The 25,006-nt window shown below is 32.7% G+C and overlaps 1 protein-coding gene across 1 annotated transcript; it reads left to right on the top strand.

The window, feature by feature from the left end:
• The first annotated feature begins 320 nt into the window (after nt 1-320).
• LOC131938042 (proteasome adapter and scaffold protein ECM29) lies at nt 321-24,298 on the top strand. Its single transcript, XM_059295887.1, has 50 exons — nt 321-421; nt 1,602-1,732; nt 2,166-2,282; nt 2,469-2,587; nt 2,673-2,822; nt 3,254-3,502; nt 3,629-3,670; nt 3,888-3,966; nt 4,052-4,168; nt 4,281-4,366; nt 4,720-4,798; nt 8,289-8,405; nt 8,610-8,732; nt 9,400-9,503; nt 9,985-10,090; nt 10,209-10,289; nt 10,472-10,668; nt 10,779-10,866; nt 11,314-11,448; nt 11,856-11,926; nt 12,045-12,106; nt 12,200-12,420; nt 12,787-12,888; nt 13,275-13,388; nt 13,513-13,605; nt 14,034-14,148; nt 14,416-14,530; nt 14,678-14,746; nt 14,936-15,053; nt 15,337-15,507; nt 15,972-16,051; nt 17,030-17,135; nt 17,369-17,416; nt 17,555-17,676; nt 17,831-17,990; nt 18,252-18,311; nt 18,699-18,788; nt 19,019-19,085; nt 19,260-19,351; nt 19,457-19,523; nt 19,932-20,126; nt 20,456-20,667; nt 21,121-21,164; nt 21,384-21,429; nt 21,853-21,999; nt 22,095-22,215; nt 22,482-22,587; nt 22,697-22,791; nt 23,354-23,425; nt 23,628-24,298. Exons 1-50 carry the CDS (start codon nt 394-396, stop codon nt 23,801-23,803), a joined length of 5,505 nt encoding a protein of 1,834 aa, XP_059151870.1. The 5' UTR covers nt 321-393; the 3' UTR covers nt 23,804-24,298.
• Nucleotides 24,299-25,006: the final 708 nt, after the last annotated feature.

The following is a 25,006-nucleotide window of genomic DNA, read 5'->3' as shown; positions in this document are numbered from 1 at the left end:
AATGATTTTTTTAAATGACAAAATTATGAAAACGTGCTAATTTTTTTACACATGCATGTTAAGCAGCTTATAATATACTCTATAACTTATAGTGGATGGGTGGAACTTCATGACAATTTATGGAGCCTAACATTACAGGGTGGGAGCGGGGATAAAATTAGGCTACAATTGCGGGTTTACATGACAATGTCAATGTGTGGATAGGCCTACCACATAATATAAAAATAGTAAATTATTTCAGATGAAAAAAAAAAACACGTCCGTAAAATTTTTACCAAAGCATCACCGGAAAAGAGACGAAACGAAATTGTTTTGCCGAATCATAACGTCAATGTTGGAATGAATGTAAACAAAACAAGTGCAACGTAATTAATAATTATTTTCGTTAACAAAATGACTTCCCAAGCACAAGACGAAAACGGTATGTCTGAAAACTTTATGATAATCAATTCAATATAAGATTTACCTTTCAAAATTATAGTTTCCTTTGTTTCTTTTTACAAGAATCACAGACACACACTGACTGACTGACTGTCTCAGTCTGAGTGACCTGAGTCATTTCTCAATCATTCATTGATTGATTGATCTCAGCCGAGCTAGTCTAATTCTCTCAGTCAGAGTCTCATTCTCAGTCTCCCCTGAACTCTCTTATTCCCCACACAGCCAGTTATCAGTAAATTCAGTAATCTAGATCTAGTAGTTAGTAGTAGTTTAAGATTTAAGAGCATTCTTTCTATCCAACTTCTCCTAAAACATAAAATTCCCCATGAAATAGGCCATAGGATAGGCTTAACTTCCTAAGCCCTAAGCCTCTGATTCTAAATCTAATGTCGCCTAATTAGTAATAAACTAATGTCCTAAGACTTAAGAAGTTAAGACCTAATTATAATTAATGACAATGACAGTTATGGAGTTAATCATTAAGACATAGGCTAATGAGTTAGTCTTCTTTTGGATTAACCTACAGTACAGTACACGAACCACACCAGCCAATGAGGAGGGGGGGGGGGTATAATCCTGTTGTCAGACATAGGTATATCCAAAATACCAAATCTAATAAGGTCATTATCTATTTCAAGTCATCCTTTTGATTCCCTACTAGAACAAGACCCCGGCCAATGCTCAACTAATCAATGTACTTGTTAAATTTAATAGAGTTAAATTTTTTACATTCCCAATCCGTCTCTTCCGACCACACACCAACACACCCTACCCTCACATTTACCACGTCACTCACATGTGCATAAGCTGATTTCATTTTCAAATAAAAAATTAATTTAGTAGTATATAGGTATAATATATGCATGCTCCTTTAATAAGCCTTAAATTAAAGTTAAAACAGTTATTGAATAGGTGGGTATATTCAATCAATCTATGTTTTGCTAATGCCATTTACATTATTTGTAAATAAATATCTTAATATTTCCATTTAATTGTTTAATTGAAATTTCCAAAAACTAAAATGTAGGGTTATTCACTTTAATTTATGATAGTATTATTAGTATGCAACTAGAATATATTTACTTGTTGATTGCTAGTTCACAACAAAGAGCGACCCACTATAATTTTATTTTAAAGATTTCCATCTATCATTTTTCCAGCTCTTGTCGAGCGAGTGTTCTTGCGTATCGGATCTGCTGAAAGTGATGAACAGTTACAGACAGCTCTTGGCAAATTTTTAGCTCCCTTAATTTTAAAGCTGAATAGCTCAGATGAAGCAGTCAGGTCCAAGGTATTCTCGTAATTAATAAGATTGTTGTGTTTCTTTTGATATAAGTGGAATAAAAATATGCTTATAAGATGTCAGTCTAAATCATATAATTCTACTAAATAATCTTAAAAGTACAGATGAGATTTTTGTTTCATCGTGACACAGCAATATAAATGTTTAATTAAGTTTTTAATTAAAAACTTAAGTAATATAGTTTTATATTGAAATGTACTGTCTAAAACAATATTGACATTTAAAATAATGTTTTATATCAAAATCAGAGATGCAATTATTTTTTTCACTTTAAAATTTAAAGAATGCACACAATTTCTTTAGATTGTAGTTATTATTCTTAAGGTAATTATTTTTTCCAAAATATGAAGTATATTAAAATTATTTTCAGCGGAAATTATAGTTGGTTGGTTTTATTTAAAAAAATTGTTGTTCCACTTAGGTGCTTAAGCTTCTTGCTCACATTAAAACCAGACTAAAAAGCAGGAGTCAAGTAAAACTCCCATTGGATGCTTTATTAACCCAATTTCAAGACCCCAAAGCTACTCCTTTCATTACGGTAATACCATGTTAATGTTTATCAAAAGATACATTACATTTTATGAGATTTTAAAGTTAAGGTTTTATGTTTAAATTGAGCTGTAGTGGTTTTATTTATGAAAATAAGCAGTAGAGATAATTTTAATGAAAACTAACAGGTCTGTTCAATTAAAATACAGTAAAGTTTACAATCCTCTCTTTTCAGAACTTTACAATACTTTTTATCAAGCTTGGCTATCCTCGTGTGGAGCCTGAGAAACAGGCAGATCTTATCCCATTGCTGATAAATTGTCTAGATGGAAGATCAACCAATCACCAGGATAGGTTTGTTAAGATCTAAATAAAAGTACCAGGTATATGCAATTTCTCAAATATCAATAGCAAAAGTTGTTTTTGTTTTAAATTTCAGCATTCTACAGTTACTTATACCAGCTTTACAACATTTAAAAATGCCAAAAACAGAAGCAGAATGCAGGGCCAGATTTCAGCTGAGAGACAAACCAACAGTTCAACAGTTGCTTCTTGATTATTTCATGGATGTTCTGCTATTACCATATAAGTAATATATTTATTTCCCACTAAATTCTTTTTGTTCAGTTGCCCTTTAGAAAAATCTAGTTTTAAAAAAAAATTTCACACAAAATGAAATTGGGATTACACATTTCTAGGTCATGGCAGTTTTATTATTAATTTTTTAAAATGATTTATAGCAGTATCTTTTAATAGAAACTAAACAGCCATGATTAGATTTTGAAACCAATATCTGCAAGGTATTTTTAACATTAAAAGAATGTATAAGAAATGTATAACAATATTGTATTAATTTTAAAAAATTTATTTTAAAAAGTATACATATAGAACAATAATATATTAATTGAAAGAAATGTTGTGGTAAAATGGTAGTCATTTGCTAGATACTAAATCAGTTTCTCATCAGAAGTGTGATATCTCAAACTGCATGCCTGACCCATAACATTTAAAATCTTCCAGCTCTCATGTGTCTGCTATCGCTGCCACTGAAGACTCAGACCTTCCTAACGTGGCCCCGCCTCCTGCTGTACCACCACCACCAGGTCTGAGTGTCTCCTCATTCAGGCGCCTCACGGCAGAGAACCCTCTTGTTCCAGAGCAGCTGGAAAAAGCCAAGCTGAGCATCATAACATTCTTGGGGAGCGGAGTCTTGGAGGAAGCTGATGTTGTCTGCCACTTTGTAGTGGCCTCCTCCGACACCAGACACAGGTTTGTTTAGCGAAAATTTAATGAAAATTTTTATGTCATGATGTTTTTAAAAGTATATTATTTATTTTATACCTTTGTTTTACATTTTGCTTATGTACAAGTTTAAAAAACTTCTCTATATTTTAGTGTGGCCACTTCAGCTGACATGGAGTTGAAGAAAATCACAGGGTAAGTTTAGTTTCATTTTCAGCTATGAATTATTAGGGGCTTATTTTTAACATAGAAATTTGTTACATGTCATCTTGTTGTATTTCTGAGTCAACATTTAATTTTCAAACAAATCATCTAATGTCCTCTTTCGTATAAAAATGATTAATTTAATCAAATTTGTAGTATAATTGTCACTCAGTACAAAGCATTAATTTCATGTTCTTTCAATTGACAGGAGCATAGATTGGAACTCTAAACCTATTCTCAACAAACTGTTCTCAATATTTCAAGGCACTGTGGTTGTTAAAGGGCAAGTGAGTAATTGTTTTTAAACTTTTACCAGTCTAAAAACTAATCATCACCAGGTAACACACGTGTTTTTGTTTCTTGTAAAAATAGCCCACAGTAAAGCCAGATGACCGCCGCAGTGCTGTCAGCCCAAGGATACGCTTGAAAATTTTTCCATTTTTTCTAAAAGCCAGGGAAGCCAGCAATATGTTTCCAGCTTGTTTGCAGGTAATACTTGAAGCTTTACTAGATCGGTATTACATGAATTAGACTGCCTGATTATATTTATAGATATGAATTTATTTGTGTGTGTTGTCAATTCCATATAATTTCATTACAGATTGTCTTTGAGTGTTTGTTTGGTGCAAATCCTAATGCAAAGTTGAGAATCATGGCTGTGGAATTTGTCCACCACATTTGTCTCAAGTAAGGCTTAATCTCTTGAAGATTATAAAAATTTAAAACTGTATTTTTATTAATTGCTGTTAAAAAAGAACATTTCATCTAATAAAATGAAGTAAAAAAACAAAAAATTTTAATAAATTTTATTCTTGAATACTGACAAATTATTTTATACTTTATTTAGCTCAAAGTAATCACTTTTTTTGTTTTGTAACGGTAAAAATCTATTTAAAAAAGTAAAAAAAATCTGCTGAAGCACTACTTAAAAGGGACAATTCACTAAATTAAGGTAGAATAAAATATGTTTAATACAGCTGGTATAAATCAGATTTGTTAATACACAGGAAGTAGTCTAAAATTTATTTTTCATTTTCTAGCTGTGACGAAGCAAAATTTTCTATGCTGGATGTGGTGTTACTCAATGGCATGTTGAAAGTCATTAAAGAAGCAAGGGAGGTAATGATCACAAATTAGCTACATTGAATATTATTTTTATACTTATAAATTGTCTTAATATAATCTGCTTGTTTGAAAAACAGATACTTCATTTTTGTATATTACCTGTGATTGAAATTATAGCAACCTTTATTTCTTTAATACACATGTTATAATTAATTTAATCCTTCAAAGTTAAAGAGTTATAATATCTTCCCCCCTAAGTTCTCAATGAGGATAATCTTCATGCAACCGAAATATTAGTACATTTGTATGTGTACAGGTAGTGTGAAAATTTTTTTGAATTATGAAGTTTATTGAAAAATATATTTGTTTTTGACTTTTTATTAAATAACTTCTTGCAGAATCAGAAAATAGGTCACCATATTTTGTACAAGGCAAGTTAGCATGGGAATCACCCCATTAAAACAGGGCCGAAAAATTTCATCCGCCATGTAGATGCATGATAATATAGACCCAGTTGTCTCCTCTAATAATTTTATACATTTTTGTTTTATTTTCTAATAAGATTAAACATATTTTGTTAAGGCACTTGGACATTTCTGCTATATTTGCTAGAGTTGTGTTTGTTCATGTAGATTTCAGACAACTTGAAAAGCACCTATCATTGGAAAAAGTAAATTTTAAATAAATGACTCCTAGATGAATTTCATATTTTTGTTATTTAAACGACCAAAGGCTACGATTACTTTTTTATGACAGGGAGACAACTGTTAAAAGAGTTTTTAGGTCATAGCCATCCATCATCTTTTAACTTGCTTTAAATTCATTTTTCAGGAATTGGGAATTATTATAGTAAACCATTTTATTTGTAGTAATTTTTTTCTTAATTTAAGTAGCTCATTATTTCTTTTTCAAATTTAAAGCCATCTCTAGTTCAACCTGTAGCCCAGTAATTTATTTTGGTGGAATGTTTAAATTTACAGTCCATTTTGCAGCCTGACCAAAAAAATTTATGTTTGGTTTCCCCCACTTCCTCCCCACTACATACATGCACACACTTTATTTAGACCCAGGTAGCAGAACATTTATCAAACTGAAGCTCGCTTTCATTCTATATTCGAGTTTTAAATTTTAAAATTGATTTTTCCAGATATTTTTAAATAATTTTTTTTCATACTTATTAACAAAAATAATATTAGTCAACCCTTTTCAAGCTTTTACAAGATTTTAGCTAAAATTATGTTTAAAAATTTTTGCATTTGGCTTCTTTTGTTGTTTTGAACTCCTGCCCCACCCATTAATTTAGACTTGAAGAGTTTGATGACACCCCCCCCCCCCCCCCCCCCCCAACCATCCACCCTATTACCCAGAACTTTTTAACACTTCACCAAGTGAAAGTGAATTGGATTATTGGGTTTAGATATCTTAAAAACCCCTTTCATTTCACACAAGAGCTACACAATACATCTCCGATAGTAGGACTGGGCTGCACTTAAGGGGATATGCTATGTTTTTTTCTATTTTTTACAGTTTAAGATCTAAAGCCTTTTGAATACTTTTTTCATATTTGGCATATAAAAGTAAGAATTAAACAGCAAAAAAACGGGTGGAAAATGATTTTGGTTGTCATGGAAACCCAAAAAACCTCCGCCATTTTGAATTTTTCGGTACTTTTAAAAATACTAAGGCTTTTTTATTTATGCACCTATAGTAATCAAATTTAAACTGCTTATATTTCAGTATATATTAAAACTTGTGTCACGACAACTTTTTGAAATAATTACTAGTAAGAATTTTACAAGGTCTAAAAAATCGCACCCTTTTTAGTATTCAAAAGTTTCAAAAGTTTCAAAATTTGCATATTAATTACCAAATACTTTTTTTCTATGAAAGCAATCACAATTCCCTCGTGACAAAAGTTGTATTTTTGCATCAAGAACAATTACTGAAAATATGGTTGGCATTGTTTAATAAATAAAAATGTAGTAGGCTTTTTAGTGTTAAAAACATGCGAACTGAGAAAAACAGCCAAAAGTAACGAAAACTAGGTCAGGAAAGTACCATATCTGTGTAAACTGCAAAGCCGATTGTAAGCTTTGGGTGTTTCCGAGATGTAGGAAATTAAGTTTATTAGATACATGAGAAATCCAGGTTTCCAATGATGTCAAATACAATATAATGACGGATATAAAACGTTTCATAGAGAGCTTGTAAGATTGGGAAAAATTGATTATTTTTTTAATTAATAGGGTCATAAAAATCGTAATTCAAGCACATAAAATTTTTTTTTTCTTTAAAGTTATTATTTTCTTTATACAAAAATGGACAAAGTATCCAAAAGTGCAAGAAACCGATCATGGCGAAAAACAAGAAAAATTTTGATTTTTTTTCCGCACATATCCCCTTAACAGTGAATGGCTTTTTAATTATTATGCCAAGATTAGAAATGGGTATTGATTTTTTTAGAAAATAAAGTTAATTTTTTGGAAGCTTAAGTTACTTTTTTGGAAGATTTGTTTCAAGTGACTAACATCACTTCAGAAACCATAATATTTTGTATTCATAAGATGAAGCATGTAATGATGACTGTGCACAGTTCTATTTTAACTGCTAGCGATATTCTATTCATTTTTATTTCTACTAAAGGTGTATTTCAGGAGCATTATGGGTATACATGCATTTTCATGATTGTTTCATCAATAAATAGCTTCCTATTAATTTTGCTTCTTTATACATAGTAATAAATGTTGTAAATAATGAGCTTAAAACTAAATGAAAATAGCTGCATTGATTCCTGGGAGCTCATTTGCAAGATCATGTGGCAAAAATCTTTCTTTAGGCATTTATGGTGAATAAAGACTGACTACCATAATAGAAATAACCTTTCTATAAATCTCTTGAACTGTTGGAACTGATCCCAAAAAGCTAGCTATTGCTAAATTTCCCATCGCAATGCTTATAAAATAGTCAACTACTCTCTACTTTGTAGTTTTGTGTTTCATGGTAGAGTGTTATGTTTTCTATTTTTATTGCTCAGATATAGAAAACAGCTCAACTTTTTTTAGAATTTCTTTTGCTACTTTTTTTTTTACATTTATCAAATTAATTGTAATGAGATTTTTTTTATGTTAGAAGGTATTACAGCAACAAAAAAAGTAAAACTCTTCATTAGCTTTCCCTCCCAGAAAAGAAGTGAGAGATTAGTCATTGAGCAGTATATTTTTCGCTCATCTTCTTTTGTTGTTCTGTCTGTTGCATGTGTGCTTGTTAACCAAATAAAACAACACACAAATAACAAGCAGTACATTGTGAATTTGTTGGATAAGGCTGTTTGTTTGTTGGATAAGACTAACAATGTCTTTAAAAATAAACAAAGCAGTATATGTTTATACAATCTGTCGAATTACTTGCAGGATATTTTTTAGAAAATAAGGGATGGTGACTTAAAATTTAGTAAATTTAGTTAAAATATTAGACATAATTTATTGTACTAGTTCTTTTTAAAAAAATATAATAATCTTGCACACAAAACAAATCTTATCGGCAGGATGCAAAACTGAGAAGTCTGGCCTATGTTGCTGTTGGCAAAATTGCAAGACGTTCACCTAATAAGTTGACTAAAGATATTCAAGTGCTACAAACTTTCTTTGATTCCATGTGTCAGGTAAAAATAGATTTTTTAGTTTAGTATAACATTGATTTTAACAATTTTATTTTCAATTGTAGCACTTTTGTTTTCAAGAACTGTTCTAAATCACTTGTTGCCACAGATTTGCATTTTACATAAATAATTACTTATGTCAACAATCTAAGTGTACCTTTGTCACATATTGTTAATGTGATAAACCATTATTAATTTTAATGACAGGAAGAGGGGGACACAAGGTTGGCAGTACAAGAAGCTTTGTCCTTGATGTCCCAGGCTTACTGTAACTTGGATGAAACCAACAAACAACTTTTGGAAGCTTTACTGCTTCAAAATATTGACAAGGTATCTTAAGCTGTAGCTATGCTGATGTAGTTAATTATTTTGTTCTGTCTTTATATGATCAAGGGTTGGCATGCCAGATAATTTTACTAGAGATGTAGCTTTGCCAATTTTGGTATATCTTGTTTAATTGAGATTTTTCTGCTGACTATTTTGATTTGCAGAATTTTTAAAAATTGTAAGTTGTTGTAGTATTAGATATGTGTGTGTATCAGTTTCTAACGTAGCGCATTATTTTCTTATGCACAATGACTATTTCCTTGCTATAGACGAGAGGTGTTTAATAAGACTGTTTTTAAAAAAATGTAACAATGTATATCAGATTTGATATTTTAAAACATTAAAATGTACAAGTCCCACAATCCAGTAAATTTCTACTAGTAAATCCCAAGAAGATAAGTCTTTTGTCTTTAATCAGAATAATAGAATATTTAGAATATTTTTTATTTCTGAAGTATTATGATAAGCTGGTACAATCTATTGTAGCTCTGAAGTCCTTTATATTTGCTACTTATGTTGGTAGAGCATATCAAAGTCATCTTTCATTGGCTATTGATCCAAGGCCTGATGTAACCCTGCTTCTATCTTATATATTTGCCTAAACTCTAATCCTGACCCTAAGGATACAGGCAGAGTCCCTTTCTTTATTTCCAATGTTTTATCTGTCCAGGATGAGCCTCAAGTGCGAGTGGTGACCATTCAGTATGCAGCTACTGTATTTTCTAGTGACCATTTTCCATCAAGATACATCCTTATGCTGGGGGCAGGAGACTTGTAAGTTTCAAATGTTTGTACATCAATATTTTACAAAGTGGTAGAGCTGCATTTAACCTTCACTGTCTAATGATATTAGATTTGTATACAGCCAGACCTATTCTTGCTTTCTGATACCTCAGTCCTGCATATTATTCTACTAAGATATCACTCCTGCCTAGAGATTATATAGCCTTGTAAACAAATCTTGTTAAGTTAAAAAAAAAATGTAATCTTTCTGTTTAGAATTATTGATATGATGTAGATAATTATTTGAAAAGAAATTAATAAAAACCTATAAAATTGAGTAGAAGTTAACAGTTAATAATTAACTGTAATTACGACACAAAGAATATTTTATTAAAGAGTCTCCATCTAGACTATCTATAAATTGTAATAACAGGGCTGTTAAAGTTAAATTAAACTTTGGTCATATTTACGTATATGTTTCTTATAGAGTGATGGTGAGAGTACAAATTAATTTTGTATGTTTTTTTTTTAGAAAAGAGGACGCTAAGCTAGAATCAATTAAAGCCCTCAGAGGAACCGCAGGCACATCACAGACATTGCCAGACTTTGTGAAGATGGTCAGCTATGTTGTGGAAAAGGTATCAGCTATATTTTAATCATTTTTAAAAAATCCAACCACATTATTTCAGTTGTAATGTATAACTACTTTTTTTTTTTAATGTTAGAAAATTGATGCTATTTATTTCAACTTTTTAGGCCAAGCAAAGGAAAGAGTCCCCTAAAAGGTACTCGGCTGTTAATGCTTCTCTCCCCTTTAATCCAGCATCATACAATGAGGTAAGCACAAATTATTCTTGTTATAACGATACTAATAAAAGTTGAATTTGTGTTTCCTATTAGTTAGATATATATGGCCCCTTACTTTTTAAAATTTTGTTTAATGATATTGTAATGTAATGTTTATTCTATTAAAATTTTTGCTACTCGACAATTCTCTTAAATAGTTTTACTACTTCTAGATACTCCTGTACCTTCGTATGTGCTTGTCTCACTCTGCTGGTGTTGCGGTTGACTGGCAAGTTGAAAACTTGGCTGACCAGGCCCCCTCTCTTGTGTCCAAAGTTCACTCATTGCTGCAACAATATCCAGAGGATTCTGGGCCAATCCAGCAGTACATTGCTTTACTGCAGGAACTGCTTACTGTTGCAACTAGTAGGTCATACTTTAGTCTGTTAGATGTTGTAGTTAGTTGCATCCTGGGTAGTCAGCTGGTAACTAATGTTTTACTCGTTTTACTATTGATTAATTTATTTTGTCTTTAGGTAGTGAAGCGATGTATTGTCTTTTGGAGATTGTTGCTGTTGTTCCTGAAAGTATTGCAGTGAAGTTATCTCAAAATCTGGATTGGTTAAAGGTAAAATGTAATCATAAATAGTAATTTGATGTGTTTTGTTCTTGTGCTATTTTATTGTACCTGATTATACAAATCATTAAATTCAATCAAAGTGGTTGAGGTAAATACTGAAGTAAAAGTATTAATTTAAACAATTTCAGAAATAATGTGCTTTGTTGAAATTAATATTAAATATAGTGAGGTTGGAAATTTAAAAATATATTAATTCAAAACACAATGAATTTAGAAATATATATGAATATGTATAACCTCTTCTTTAGTAAAGGTTCTTTAATTTAGTTGTATGGGATTTTTTAACAAAAGAAATGTGATTTAATTTTCTGGTGTTTGTTGATAGGGTATTGGTTAGTATTTGTGACACTTGATGCTCAAAAGTTTGATAATAAAAACTGATTTTTTAAAATTGTCTTTTGTTTTTCACCACAAATTTTCCATTGACTTTTCCAGACACTACTCTGTAGCTCTAAAGATGACATCAAACAATATGCTGCGGAGTTGTACGCCATTGTCAGCTTCCACATCAAGTCTGAGGTGGATTTTTATGCTGATGTGAAAACATTTTTAGGAAATCTGGTTGATAAGGTATGGAAAATGTACATACTCCTGCAGATTTAACATATACAGGTGTCAATTCTTACATGTCAAGAAGTGTATTGTTTGGTGCTAATAGAGACAGAAAACTAATCTTGCAGTTTTAAATACATCTTTACCTTCTCTAGTCCTTTCTCTTTAATATTTCTATGAACCTTTGATATAAGATTTTTAAGTTTTATCTTTTTAAATGTATATCTCTTTTTTTTTTTACTTTTTTCTATACTTTTAAAAATTACATTGGCTAAGCTTCCTTATCCAATACTCTTTTAAAACTTACTTTTCCAATTTACACTTATTTTCCCCATACTTATTAACCTAGATTCCCCATACTTATAGTTCTTCCCTCTGTTTACTTTTCCTGCACCTGACATTGTTTGTATTTGTGTTCCTATCAGAACCCTGAGCTTGGACTGGGTGCCCTGCTTGCCCTGGGTTATTGTATAGGCCTTAAGCTGAGACAACTGAAGTAAGACCAATGATATTCAAGTTTTTAGTCATGTGACCTGAGCATGTTTACTGAGTCTGTATTGGGCTTAAACCTAAACACACCCCACAAATAATAACTTTACTTTTTTCTATTACAGGACTTCAGGTGGTCTAGACATGGCAAAAGAACAATTATTGACTCAATGTGTAACAACTATTGGTAAAGTGTTTTTTTTAAATGTAGCTAAATGTTTTTTTTTCTTCTATCACTTATGTAGCTAAATTACAAATTAATTTTTCCAATGTCTAACAGCCACACTCCTTACTGACAAAAACATATCTAAAAAATCCCTTGCCTGTCTGGCACTGGGAGAGATTGGGAGAAATGGTCCACTGCCATTGTTGCCAGGAAGTGAGCTGGTGCCAGAGACAGAGGCCAAACAGGAAGGAGAAATTAAAGATGGGGACATCACCAAAACATGGCTAGTCCGCAACCTGGTAGCCATGATCAAAACCAGTAATGAGTCCAACAAGGTCAGTTTCTTATAGGGAGTGTTTATTGAATATTCTTTTAAGGAACATTTGTTTAAGATCCTCTCAGGTAGCCATGATTAAAACTAGTAATGTGTCCAACAAGTAAGTTTCTTCTAGGGAACATTCAGTGTTGTTCCTCTTGTTTAGCGTTCACTAATGTTTTATTAAGGGAACATTCAATGATAGGGCCATTAGAAAAATATTCTGTTTGACTTTTTGTTGTGATGCTCTTGTTGTGTTGTACCCTGATGCAGTTGTACCCAGCTGTACCCTGATACATGTTGTTTTAAACTGAGATCCACTGAAGATGTGAGTGCCCAAATTGTAAGTTGAAAGCATTCAAGTTTGAGAATCTGGTTTCCACAGACAAAAGAGAGAGCTGCTTCCTGTCTGGGAGACATCTGTGTTGGTGATGAGAATTTCCCACAGAAAAGAAAAGCTATGGAGGAACTGATCAATGCTGTGCAGGTGAGTTTATAGACAGATTCTAATAGACATTATGTTATAGACTGATTCTGTCATAGACAGCTATAAATAAATAAATTGTCAATGTTCTACCTTCCTATTAAAAATTACATTAGTAATATGTATCTTATAAAACCTGTAAATTAATAAGTGATTTAAATTTTAAAAATTCGTATGTATTTTTAAATTATATTTTCTAACAAAATATAATTATTTGAAAAAATTAATAATTTTTTTGTATTCCCGTGAAATAAGCCATTTAATTAATATCAACAAAATGTGTTTTGTTCAACTTTTAATAATGCTTGTGATTTGAATCATAGTTTTTGTACTACCTACAGTAGTATTAAACTAAAAATGTGCTGTACAATTTTTGATGTTATGATCAGTCCAAGCAAGTGGAGCTGCAGTTCACTATAGGGCAGGCACTAGTGGACATGGCCATGGGACCAAGTTCCTCACGTGCCAGATGTGTGTGGACAACCTCCAAAGAGGATCATCAGGTTGGTGCTGTTGTTTTAATGACAATTTACCTCTCATTACTTCCTCTCTACAACCTAACATGGATTGATGTTATATTGTTATGTTACACTTTGTGATTTTTACTTCAACACAATTTCTCAACAGAAAATGTTCAGTAAGTCCAGTGAAGATGTGAAATGGTTTTTACAAGAACTTTTGTCCAAGTATATTTGCCATTCAAATCCTTTTCTGAGACAGGTTGGTTCATCATTTGTTTGAATTAGCAGTTGGTTTATTGTTATTGATGTTATGCTTAAATTCTTATTTCTTTTATCATGGATAATCTGTAGCTAGATTTAGTGTTTATATAATGGCTTGCATGCTTTTATTTTAGATTAACTGATTGTTTTTATTGTGTTGCTGTATATGATGGTTGTTATTATTATGTTGCTGTATATGATGGTTGTTATTATTGTGTTGCTGTATATGATGGTTGTTTGTATTGTGTTGCTGTATATGATGGTTGTTTTTATTGTGTTGCTGTATATGATTGTTGTTTTTATTGTGTTGCTGTATTTAATGTTTGTTTGTATTGTGTTGCTGTATATGATGGTTGTTTGTATTGTGTTGCTGTATATGATGGTTGTTTGTTGCTGTATATGATGGTTGTTTTTATTGTGTTGCAGGGTGCTTGTGTTTGGCTCCTGACACTGATTCGCCAGGCTGGCCATCATGAGGCCATACAGAGTGCCCTTGTTGACATCCAAAGAGGCTTCATGAGAATGCTCTCTGAGAATGATGGTAAGACAACATTTAGACACTGTTGTGTAAAGTATATTTACATGGCTGATTCTCTTATTGAGCACTAAATATGCAGGTGTTAAAAATTGATATAGGAGATGTTGTTCCTTACAGTACTTCATTACCTAACATTTTTAAGGGTGAAAAGTCTTTATCTTGGTTAAGTATGTTGGATTTCTCAAAATCCATTTAGATAGGAAGTAAGCTTATTATAGGACGTAACACTAAGAAAATACACTATGATGATTCATGTGTTGTGTGTTACAGAAATCACCCAAGACTTAGCGAGTAAAGGATTAGGACACACCATGGACATCTGCACACCTGAACAGAAAGACACACTGGTTTCTGAGCTGGTGGAAACTCTCATGACAGGGAAGAGGTCAGGGGTCACACTATTTTCTAAAAATTGAGATTAAAATTCCTTTCTTATAGTTTTGTTGTAGCAGCTAATATTAAATAAATGAATTAACTTTTTTCATCTTTTGGTGATAAAAATATTTGATGCAGTTTTTCTGTGTTATTTTAGTGCTAAGAATGAAGTGAGTGCTGACACAACTGTATTCCAGAGTGGAGCACTAGGCAAGGCACCTGATGGGTAGGTTCTAATGTGATTTCAAAAGTTGTTGTGGGGTATATATGATAGACAACTTTTGAACTATTGGCAAGTGAGTAAAGTGATTTGAAAATCCAAGTAGTTAGGGAATCACAATCTTTAGAAGTTTTTTTTTTGCAATAGCAGCAGATACCTAAATTAGACAATTAAATACTTCTATTTTGAACATAGTGGAGGACTTTCTACCTACAAGGAGCTGTGTGCAATAGCTACTGACCTTAACCAGCCAGATCTCATCTACAAGTTTATGCATTTAGCCAACCATAATGCTACATGGAATACTCGCAAGGTTTGGTATCTTTTATGTATAGATTTTAAACATTTTTTGTTTGCTAATCTACCATAAAAAATAAGATGTTAAATCCCTTCATATTAGCAGAAAGTAATAGCTTGGAATCTTTCTTTAAGTGCCCAGCAAACAGTTAATATTTTAGTTTAACAATAAATCTTCTATCTTCTGATAATCAGTTATTGAAACAAAGGAAATTAAACTTTAAAATGATAATAACCTAAGTTACTATAGTAAAAAATATTGTTTGATGCTGAGATTTAGGGGACCTTGAATTTTGTAGGGAGCTGCGTTTGGTTTCTCCACCATAGCGGCACAAGCAGGGGAACAGCTGGCGCCCTACATGACCCAGATTGTACCCAGGCTGTATCGCTACCAGTTTGACCCCAATCCCAAGATCCAGCAGGCCATGTCAGGGATTTGGAATGCTCTGGTCCAGGATAACAAAAAAACTGTAAGTAGCAGAAAAAAAAACAGTAAGTAACAAACCTTCTGCTGGGGGTTCACTCTTTGAACATTTTGTTTCATTCTGCCAAACTTACCAGATTTACTTTCAACCCATTAATGCAGTTTCTGATCATGAGTCTTATGACTCAACTCATCCCTCCAGAGTCAGACTAACAGCTACTGGACAAAAAATATTTCCTGGTTATGTACTTTATTACTGATTTTATTCAAACCTGAAAAAATACTTCTCTGAATCTCTTGAAATAATTAAAATACCTGGGAAGGATGGAATTACATGTCCCATTGCAAAAAACAAAAGATGGAGGAGGGTTGCTGAAGGCCTTTCAATTATAGTTTTTTATCCTTGAATTTGAGTATCTCTTGCTAGTTTTTATTTATTTGTTACAGATTTCTAAATATTAATTTTTTTTATAGGGCATCTTGATATTACCATCCAAATAATTGTTTCAGATTGACACATATCTCAAACAAATCCTGGATGATCTACTCAAAAATTTGACCAGTAACCAATGGAGGATTAGAGAATCCAGGTTTGTTTAAGTTTTGCTAAGATTTTCTCCTCCGCTTCCTCCCAGTAGACATTAACACAAGCAAGCTATTCTTGTTGGACATGAATAATTATTGCAATTCTTCTGATCAAACTATGCTGGTCTCACTGTGTTGATCAAACAATGCTAGTCTCACTGTGTTGATCAAACAATGTTGGTCTCACTGTGTTGATCAAACAATGCTAGTCTCACTGTGTTGATCAAACAATGCTGGTCTCACTGTGTTGATCAAACAATGTTGGTCTCACTGTGTTGATCAAACAATGTTGGTCTCACTGTGTTGATCAAACAATGCTGGTCTCACTGTGTTGATCAAACAATGTTGGTCTCACTGTGTTGATCAAACAATGCTGGTCTCACTGTGTTGATCAAACAATGTTGGTCTCACTGTGTTGATCAAACAATGCTGGTCTCACTGTGTTGATCAAACAATGCTGGTCTCACTGTGTTGATCAAACAATGCTGGTCTCACTGTGTTGATCAAACAATGCTGGTCTCACTGTGTTGATCAAACAATGTTGGTCTCACTGTGTTGATCAAACAATGCTGGTCTCACTGTGTTGATCAAACAATACTGGTCTCACTGTGTTGATCAAACAATGCTGGTCTCACTGTGTTGATCAAACAATGTTGGTCTCACTGTGTTGATCAAACAATGCTGGTCTCACTGTGTTGATCAAACAATGCTGGTCTCACTGTGTTGATCAAACAATGCTGGTCTCACTGTGTTGATCAAACAATGCTGGTCTCACTGTGTTGATCAAACAATGGTAGTCTCACTGTGTTGATCAAACAATGCTGGTCTCACTGTGTTGATCAAACAATGCTGGTCTCACTGTGTTGATCAAACATCACACCCAGTCACAGACCTACTCTACTGTTTCCACCCTAGGTCACAAGGGTCAACATGATTTAACAATGTACCAGATTTTTAACACATCCAATGTTTCCACTGTTTAGCTGTCTGGCTGTAAGTGACCTGCTTCGTGGTAGAGTGCTGGACAGTGTCCTGGAGGATATACCAAAGTTGTGGGAGACTTGTCTCAGGGTTAGAGATGATATTAAGGTATGTACACGTACTCTGCCTATATTATTAAGGTATGTACTTGTACTCTACCTATATTATTAAGGTATGTACTTGTATCCTTTCTATTGTATTGAGTTATTATGACATGTATTTTATCCATCAGCAGACAAAATTAAATCAATATATTTTTTGGAATAAATTTTTTGTGGCATGTAAAATATTTTTGTATATTGTATTGTATTACATTGTTCATAATTTGCTTATACTTTCAGGAGTCTGTGCGTTTGGCTGCTAATTCAGCTTGTCAGACATTAAGCAAGGTAAAAAAATGGTTATTCATGCTCCAATTTATTTTTATACTTCTTATTTGCTAGCTCTTTCATTTACTGAAACTATTTTCACCTAACTACTTGACTATGGTGATAGCTGTGTCATTGTTCACAACTGTTTTTCATAAGGTTTCCATTAAACTGTGTGATGTGAGCAATGGCAAATCTGGAGAAAAAGCCACAAAGCTTATTCTTCCATGTTTGCTGCAGTGCTCTCTACATAGCACTGTTTCTGAGGTTAGAACCATTGGGTGAGTTGTTTCCCTTTAAATGTTCCTTCTGTTAGATATATTTCTTAGGTTAGAATTATTTGTTAAGTTGTTACCCTAAGGCTAGATGTAGTTATGGTACTCCACACTTCATACATACAAGAAGTAATGCAGGTTTGACTGTGGGTTGTTCCAGGCTTTCAACAATCTTGCTGATCAGTCGCAATGCTGGCGCCCTCTTGAAACCAAATATTCCAGTGTTGGTCCCTGCGCTGCTGGAGGCAGTCAGTGGACTGGAACCAGATGTCATTAATTACCTGAGTTTACACATGGGCACACAGGCTGGGCAAGACAAGGTAAAAAAAAAATTTGAAACCTTATAGATCCATTTTTTGAAATTTACAACCATATATATATATATATATATATATATATATATATATATATATATATATATATATATATATATATATATATATACTTAGATTATTAATTTATAACATCCTCTAATTTTACAAATTTTTGTTACATATCTTTTATAATTTTTGTATGTACATTATAAATTCTCACCGCCCTGTACTGTTTTATACAGTTGCTCACCATATTTTTGCTTACAGCTGGACAGTGCTAGAATAGCTGCATCCAAGATGTCTCCAATGATGGAAACAGTGAACAGGGTAAGTCTCTTTGGCAGGAAATTAAAAACATTTTGGCTGGAACTTGTGCACTAGCAGGTATTTGTTGTTACCAGTGGTCTTTGAAGGGTATGTTACATGTGGTATATCATGTGTATGTTACTTATGTTATATCAAGTGTTTGTTGTCACATGTGTTATATTAAGTTTTTGTTAATGTTCCTTAGCTGTTACATATCAAGTATATGTTGCTCGTATTATATTGAGCGTCTTAAGTGTTTGACTTTTACCTAGTGTTTGACTGTTGTCACCTGTGTGTTTGTCGACCATTGTTTTATTTGATTCCAGTGTTAGACCAGTTTTTGACCACTTTGTCTGACCACTGTTTGTCTGACCACTGTTTGTCTGACCACTGTTTGTGTGATTCCAGTGTGTCCAGTATGTGGACAGTGAAGTTCTGGCAGAGTTGGTGCCCAGACTTGTTGAACTCATTAGAGGTGGGATTGGAGTCAGCACTAAGGTCAGTTTCTTTTATTTCTTTCTTTCTTTTATAGTAGGTCATCACTAAGATTAATTTCTATAATTATTGTTTGATTGTTTTTGTGACTGAACAACAAAAAATGTTTTCTTAAAAAAAATGTTTAATTGTTTAAATAGATCTTTTAACAGATGTTTTGATTGGATAAAATAGTAATGCCACAGAACCCTTTAGCATAAGAAAAAGTTGACCTTTGTTTCTCTCTCTATTAGGCAGGTTGTTCCAGTTTTATTGTCTCTCTAGTCCATCAGTGCCCACAAGATCTCAGCGCTTTTGCAGGTATGTCAACATTTGCTCTTACAATACTAACTTCATATAATAGATTTTACTTTAAACCTGTTTAAAGCTTTGTGAAATTATCCTAAGTGATACTACGCTCTTTGATATTAAACTATTTAATATCACCAAGCTATCATTAACCTTGGTTATATTACCTCATTGCTTTTATTCAAGGAAAATTACTGGCTGTGTTCTTACATGGTTTGAATGATAGGAATGCAACTGTCAGAAAATCTTACGCAACTGCCATTGGTCACTTAGTTCGAGTAAGTAGAGGTGTTATTTAAGTTTTAGTCAGAATTAGTTATAATAATATTTAAAAAATATGTTTTTTTGCTTGCTTTATTTCTTTGACCATTGACAAATTACAGGTGGCTAAAGACAGCAGTGTTGAAAAACTGATAGAAAAACTTAAAACCTGGTATATGGAAAGTGAAGGTAAATCTATCTGTCACTTATTGTTTAATGTGTTTACTTTGCCTAGTGAGTCAGGTACCCATCACAGCTGGTTAGACTCAGGGACAATCTACTGACTTGGACCTGGATTTGAACTCGAGACTTTCTGGTTAGCCATCTAGCACTCTTCTGCTAGGCCACGCTGTCCCACCTTTTATGGTCAGCTTAACGGCTATTCTTAGATTTCTGGTTTTCCCATATATATATATATATACCAGCCTAGTTGTCTAAAGTATTGTTGAACCCAAAACATTATGTTAATTTGTTTTTACATTTGTTTTATTAGAAATTTCTTTTACTTGAATAACAAATCTATTTTTAGAATCAAGTATAAATTTTGTCCTTCTTGCTGTAATTGTTTACACATGATGTTTTTGTTTAATTTTGTAGAACCCAATGCACACCATGCATGTTGTGTTACCCTCCACGCCATGGCCAGACACAGTCCTGACCATCTGCGCAGGCACGCAAATCTCGCCATGCCGTTAGCTTTTTTTGCCATGCATGAGGAAGTGAAGAAAGATGAAGGAAAGAAATCAGATGAACCAACAGACTGGGAGGTTGTGTGGAGTGAGATAACACCAGGTATGAATGTTCATAATAAGGAAATGTAAAACTAATTGGGGCATTGAGCTGATAACATAGTCCCTTCATTTACCAAGGTCAGATAAACAGTTAACTCTGCTTCATCTCTCTAATGGACCTCCAGGTCTGAATAGGAAGGCTTTTTTTAAAACTTGACACCTAAAAGAAAAGGGTTTAAATTAATTGTATCACATCTTATGAGGCTTATTGTAATCTTTTTACTTGATTAAAGACAAAATATTTCCTGTATAGCTTAAAAATTATAATTGTTAAAAAAATGATGATTTCTAAAAACACTGCTTTCAAATAAATATTTTGTGACTCCCCAGGTACAGAGGCAGGCATCAGACTTTACCTGCCAGAGATTGTGTCGTTGCTGTCTGCCTCCATCCTCTCCCAGACCTGGTCCCTCAAGTCCCAGACAGCTCGAGCCATGGCCACTGTGGCCCAGAAGTTGGGAGCCCAGCTCTGTCCTCCATACCTGGACCAGCTCTTGACTGCCCTGTTGGAAGGTTTATCTGGCAGAACCTGGGAGGGCAAGGTAAATCAGTTGTAGCTTATTCTGTGTACAATCATACCTGTAATTTTGTCCGTTAGGAGATTGATTTAGTCTTAGTACCTGTAATGTTCATTGTAGATGAGATGATTTATTCACAAAATGCTACAAAAAATACTTTGGTTTTAAAAAAATGTGCATGCTAATAATATTATTTTGAGAAAGATAATTATAAAAATTTTGGTGGTAAAATATTTTGACTCGCATTCTTCCATTCCTCTTATTTATTGTTTCAAATCCTACTTAAGTTTACATAGACAACTTGTATTTATAGCTTTTATTTTAAAAGACTTCTTAGTAATGATATTTAATTACTTTTAGAAACTTTTAATCTTCAAAGAGATAATTGCATTAATCCTGTTATTTTTTAATTTAAACTCTTGTTAACTAATCTATTTCTTTATTGCTCAAGAAATAAATACAATTTTGTCTCAATAGGAAGCCATATTGAAAGCTGTATCAGCAGTGTGCACCTCATGCAAGTAAGTGATTCCTTGCTGTTTCAAAACCTTTTTGTTTTCATTGGTTGTTTTTATCAACATAGAATACTCTGTACTGCACAAAATAAGTTTAAATTTTATTTATTGTCTAACCAATGTCATTTGATCAAAAAGGATGTCAATGCGGTATTTGAGTCTTTATTTGAAAAGTTCAAGGTTTGTTTTGGTTATTTTAATAACAGCAATAAATTCATTTTTTAGGGAAGAAATACTGAAACCATCAAATAACAAGCCAAGCATTGAACAAGTGAGTAATGTATTGGTTGGTTGTCTAGTGTGAAATAGAGAGTATGTAGAATTTACTAAAATGTGGGTGTTTGTGTAGTGTGAAGATTATTGGGGTTGAAAGTGGATGATGGAGAATGAAATAATGTGATGTAGATGTGATGGACAGTCAGTCAGTTTCATCCTGTTAGTTGTAATGGATGTTGTGTTTGTGTTCCTGGAATAGGGGGTCAAGTCTTGTCTGTCAGAGTGTAAAGAAGTTTTCTAGCATTTTCATGAAAATATTAGCGTCATAGATTTAGTATGTTTCCAATTTCTTTTAAGTCCTGTGTAGAACCTTACACAGTGGTAAAGACTTCCCACCACCTTGCCTGGTTTGGGACTACACCCCGAACATATCCAGCCAACTCTTACAGTAATTTAGTTTTTGACTTTTCCCTAACAGATTTTGACAGCAGTTCTTCGAGAATGTGGGAAAGAACAGCCTGCCTACAAAATGGCTGCCATGACCTGTTTGGGTTCCATATTAGAAACTTACCAGTTGGATAACTTTAATGCAGTCTGGGAAATGACAAAGCCTGTTATCAATGAGGTCTGTTAACTATGCCGTATAGAAATGACCCAACATAGTTCTGGTAACTAACATTTTAAGATGTTGTTCTACTAATGCTCTTGTTTACATTGTAGTTATCCAATAAAACAAGATCTGAGGATGAGGAAGAGGGAAACATCAACCAAAAACAGGAAATGATCACATGTGTTTTTACACTGTTGGGGGAAGCTTGGCCGGAATCTCGCTCTACTCAAGGTACCGATAGTTGTCCCAATGTCTTGCATACTTCTTTATTTTATTTTAAAAAGTTTAGCTCTGAACATAACAATAGTTGGTTACACATGAAGCATGATGATTTTATTTTGAACTGTGAAATTAAATATTCTGATTTAGTTGTTAATGTTTATAACATCATTGATAAATATCACAATTTTAAAAGTATGAAATATGTATCATTTAATTTAAATCAGCATTCAAAGTCAGAAACTAAACACAATTGTGTACACACTTTTTTTGTTTAGATAAGTTTGGCAGCCAGTATGTTGATCTGCTGTGTGATGCTGTGCCAAGAACTACATGGAAGGTCCAGCTAATTATCTTAAAAAATTTACAGAAACTTGTAAAAAGGTCATTATAATTTCATTTTGATTATCTTTATTTACACTTTTTTTTAATAAAGGGTTAAGCTGTAACTAAACAACATAGAGTTTTGAGTTAAAGTTGTGAATAATTTCAGACTGATCATCATGAGAAAAGATGAGCTACAAACAAACTTGTTGTCTGTAGAGGTCTTGGTGAACAAGGTTCTGGCAGTTTCTCTCTCTAATATAAGTAAGTTTCTTTTTTACCTTGGTTTTTTTTCTACCTGCTGTTTTAGTCCTATCCTTCGCCTCAATGGTCTCAAAATGTCAGACACATCCCTAAAATAATGTCACACTTAAGCCCACCCTGCCTCACACATTGCAGTAGTTTGTATTTTTGAAACAGTTTTTTTTTTAAATATTAACAGACCTGAGTCATCATTAGGTCTAATTTTATTACATTTTATATTAAAGACTAAAAATTGCTAAAGATTTGCTAAAATTCAGTTTTAACTAGTACTTTTTAAAATTTGAAAGTGATATCACCCATCTTCACAAAAGCAAAATTCTTTAGGGGTGTAACGTCATTTATGGATGACCCCCTAGCCGTTTTCAAACATTATATTCCTGGTTAATATATTACTAAATTCATTGTGTTATTGTTTTAAATGATCTCTGTGGTGGATGTCAGGTTTATACCAAGATTGTTTGGTGTAATTTTTATATTTAAAACTATCTTTCAAATTGCCAATTTACAGAATATGCTATGTTTAATTGTAAAAAATGACATCTGTTCAATATGCTTGTTACAGATAACATAAAGTATGTAACAATAAGAGTTGAGAGTTTGCTGGTTATTGACTTCATTCTTCATCAGCTTGCAGGTAAGAATGGGTACTTCAATGTTGTCAGAAAAAAAGATACATTTTGTGTGGCTTACAATAGACATAAACCGGAAAACTGGACCCTACTGACTCTTAACTTAAATCATGCTCTTCTTATATAAATAGCTTTGACAATTTGTATTGGTACATTTTTTACTACTTTCATTAATTTATAAAATATTTCTTCTTGATTATATTTCAGATTGTAATCAACTTTCATTAGTCTCGCAACCCCTCATGGTTCAGCTCAGGGAAGAGTTAGCTCCCATAGCTGATTCTGGCCCTTGGGAGTTGAGAGATCGAGCTAAAGTTTTGAATGGGTTAATTGGTACACCGACCAACTGCGGCGAAAATCAACCTCAGGCTATGGAGCACTGAGTGCATATGACTGTAGCAGTCCTAGTTTCTGATTCCTGTTTTTTAATAACAATTTACATTAAATTAATGTTTCCTGTTGTTATTTTTCTGTTAGTTTTAAAGTTGATCCCTAATGAAACTTTAAAGTGTGGTCCATTCTTATGATTGTATTTTACAGTGACGTTCAGTAAATACAATACCTTCGTTAAAATTTGAGAGGGTTCTTACTAATTTAGTTTTTTTTTAACACAATAGCAGTTGGGCTGTTAAACTTAGTTGGTTATTTTAGATTAAACTCCCCTATGCAATAATTTGTTCAGTCAATGAGAAGCATTGAAATACTTGGGTTTCCAAATTAATGTACTTATTGTGTGATTTATATGAATGCATATAATCAGTGGTTTTAAGACTTAAGCTTTGTTTTAATTCACAGAACATAATTCTATCAATGCATATTTTTAGAAACAATTGCTGTATTTTAAAAAAAGATACAATAGTAAATAAAATAAACAAATGTTGTCCCAAATATTTTATTGTTTTTTTTTAAACTTCAGTTGTTTTGTCTTGTTTTATTTTATTTTAGATATCTTAAATCAAAACTGAAAAAAGTTATAGTATGGAGGGTTAAAGTAAACTTTTTAAAATCCTTATCTTGTTTGTGAGCATTTATGTTTAAACAAACAATTTAATTCTTTCCCTTTATAAACCTTTAGCAAATCTCCAGAATGGGCTAGACTCTGTAGAACATTACTGAGTCCACCCAGCTCTGATGGGTACCTGACTCAGGTTAGGGGAACAAAGGTGGTTGGGCATGGTACTCACCATACTATCCAATGGTATAATGAGATCATTAAAACAGACGATCTCTACCTTATCTGCCCAATGTGTCATTGCCATGAAAGAGAAAAGATGTGAAATATCAAAAAAAAAAACAATGTAACAATTCTTAAATAAAAATTTCATACCAATTTATTTTTTTCCATCTTAAATAGGTTAAGTTTGAGCAACATAGGATTAGAATAAGAGTAAAGCAATGTGTAATTTGAAAACATTAGAACAAATGAAATCAATGTTTAAAACATAACTCTAAAAACATCAATATTTTCCAAAGCTAGTGAATGAAACTTGTAGGGTGCCTTCATGAATTAGTATCTACAATTTCTCATTATGAATGCCAAAAATATTAAGTATAATACAATCGTATATATATATATATATATATAT

The sequence above is a fragment of the Physella acuta genome, unplaced genomic scaffold, assembly GCF_028476545.2.
Source record: "Physella acuta isolate Inbredline_101_S28 unplaced genomic scaffold, ASM2847654v3 ptg000230l, whole genome shotgun sequence".
In the NCBI taxonomy this organism is placed as follows: domain Eukaryota; kingdom Metazoa; phylum Mollusca; class Gastropoda; family Physidae; genus Physella; species Physella acuta.
Note: the sequence above shows the minus strand (reverse complement) of the source record. Positions and strands in the feature narration are given on the sequence as shown.

Excerpts from the sequence above, each read along its gene's own strand:
- LOC131938042 (XM_059295887.1), top strand. The coding sequence starts at position 394 with ATGACTTCCCAAGCACAAGACGAAAACG. Across the intron at positions 15,054-15,336 it reads CTACATGGAATACTCGCAAG|GGAGCTGCGTTTGGTTTCTC; the intron begins GTTTGGTATCTT and ends TGAATTTTGTAG. Across the intron at positions 15,508-15,971 it reads TCCAGGATAACAAAAAAACT|ATTGACACATATCTCAAACA; the intron begins GTAAGTAGCAGA and ends TAATTGTTTCAG.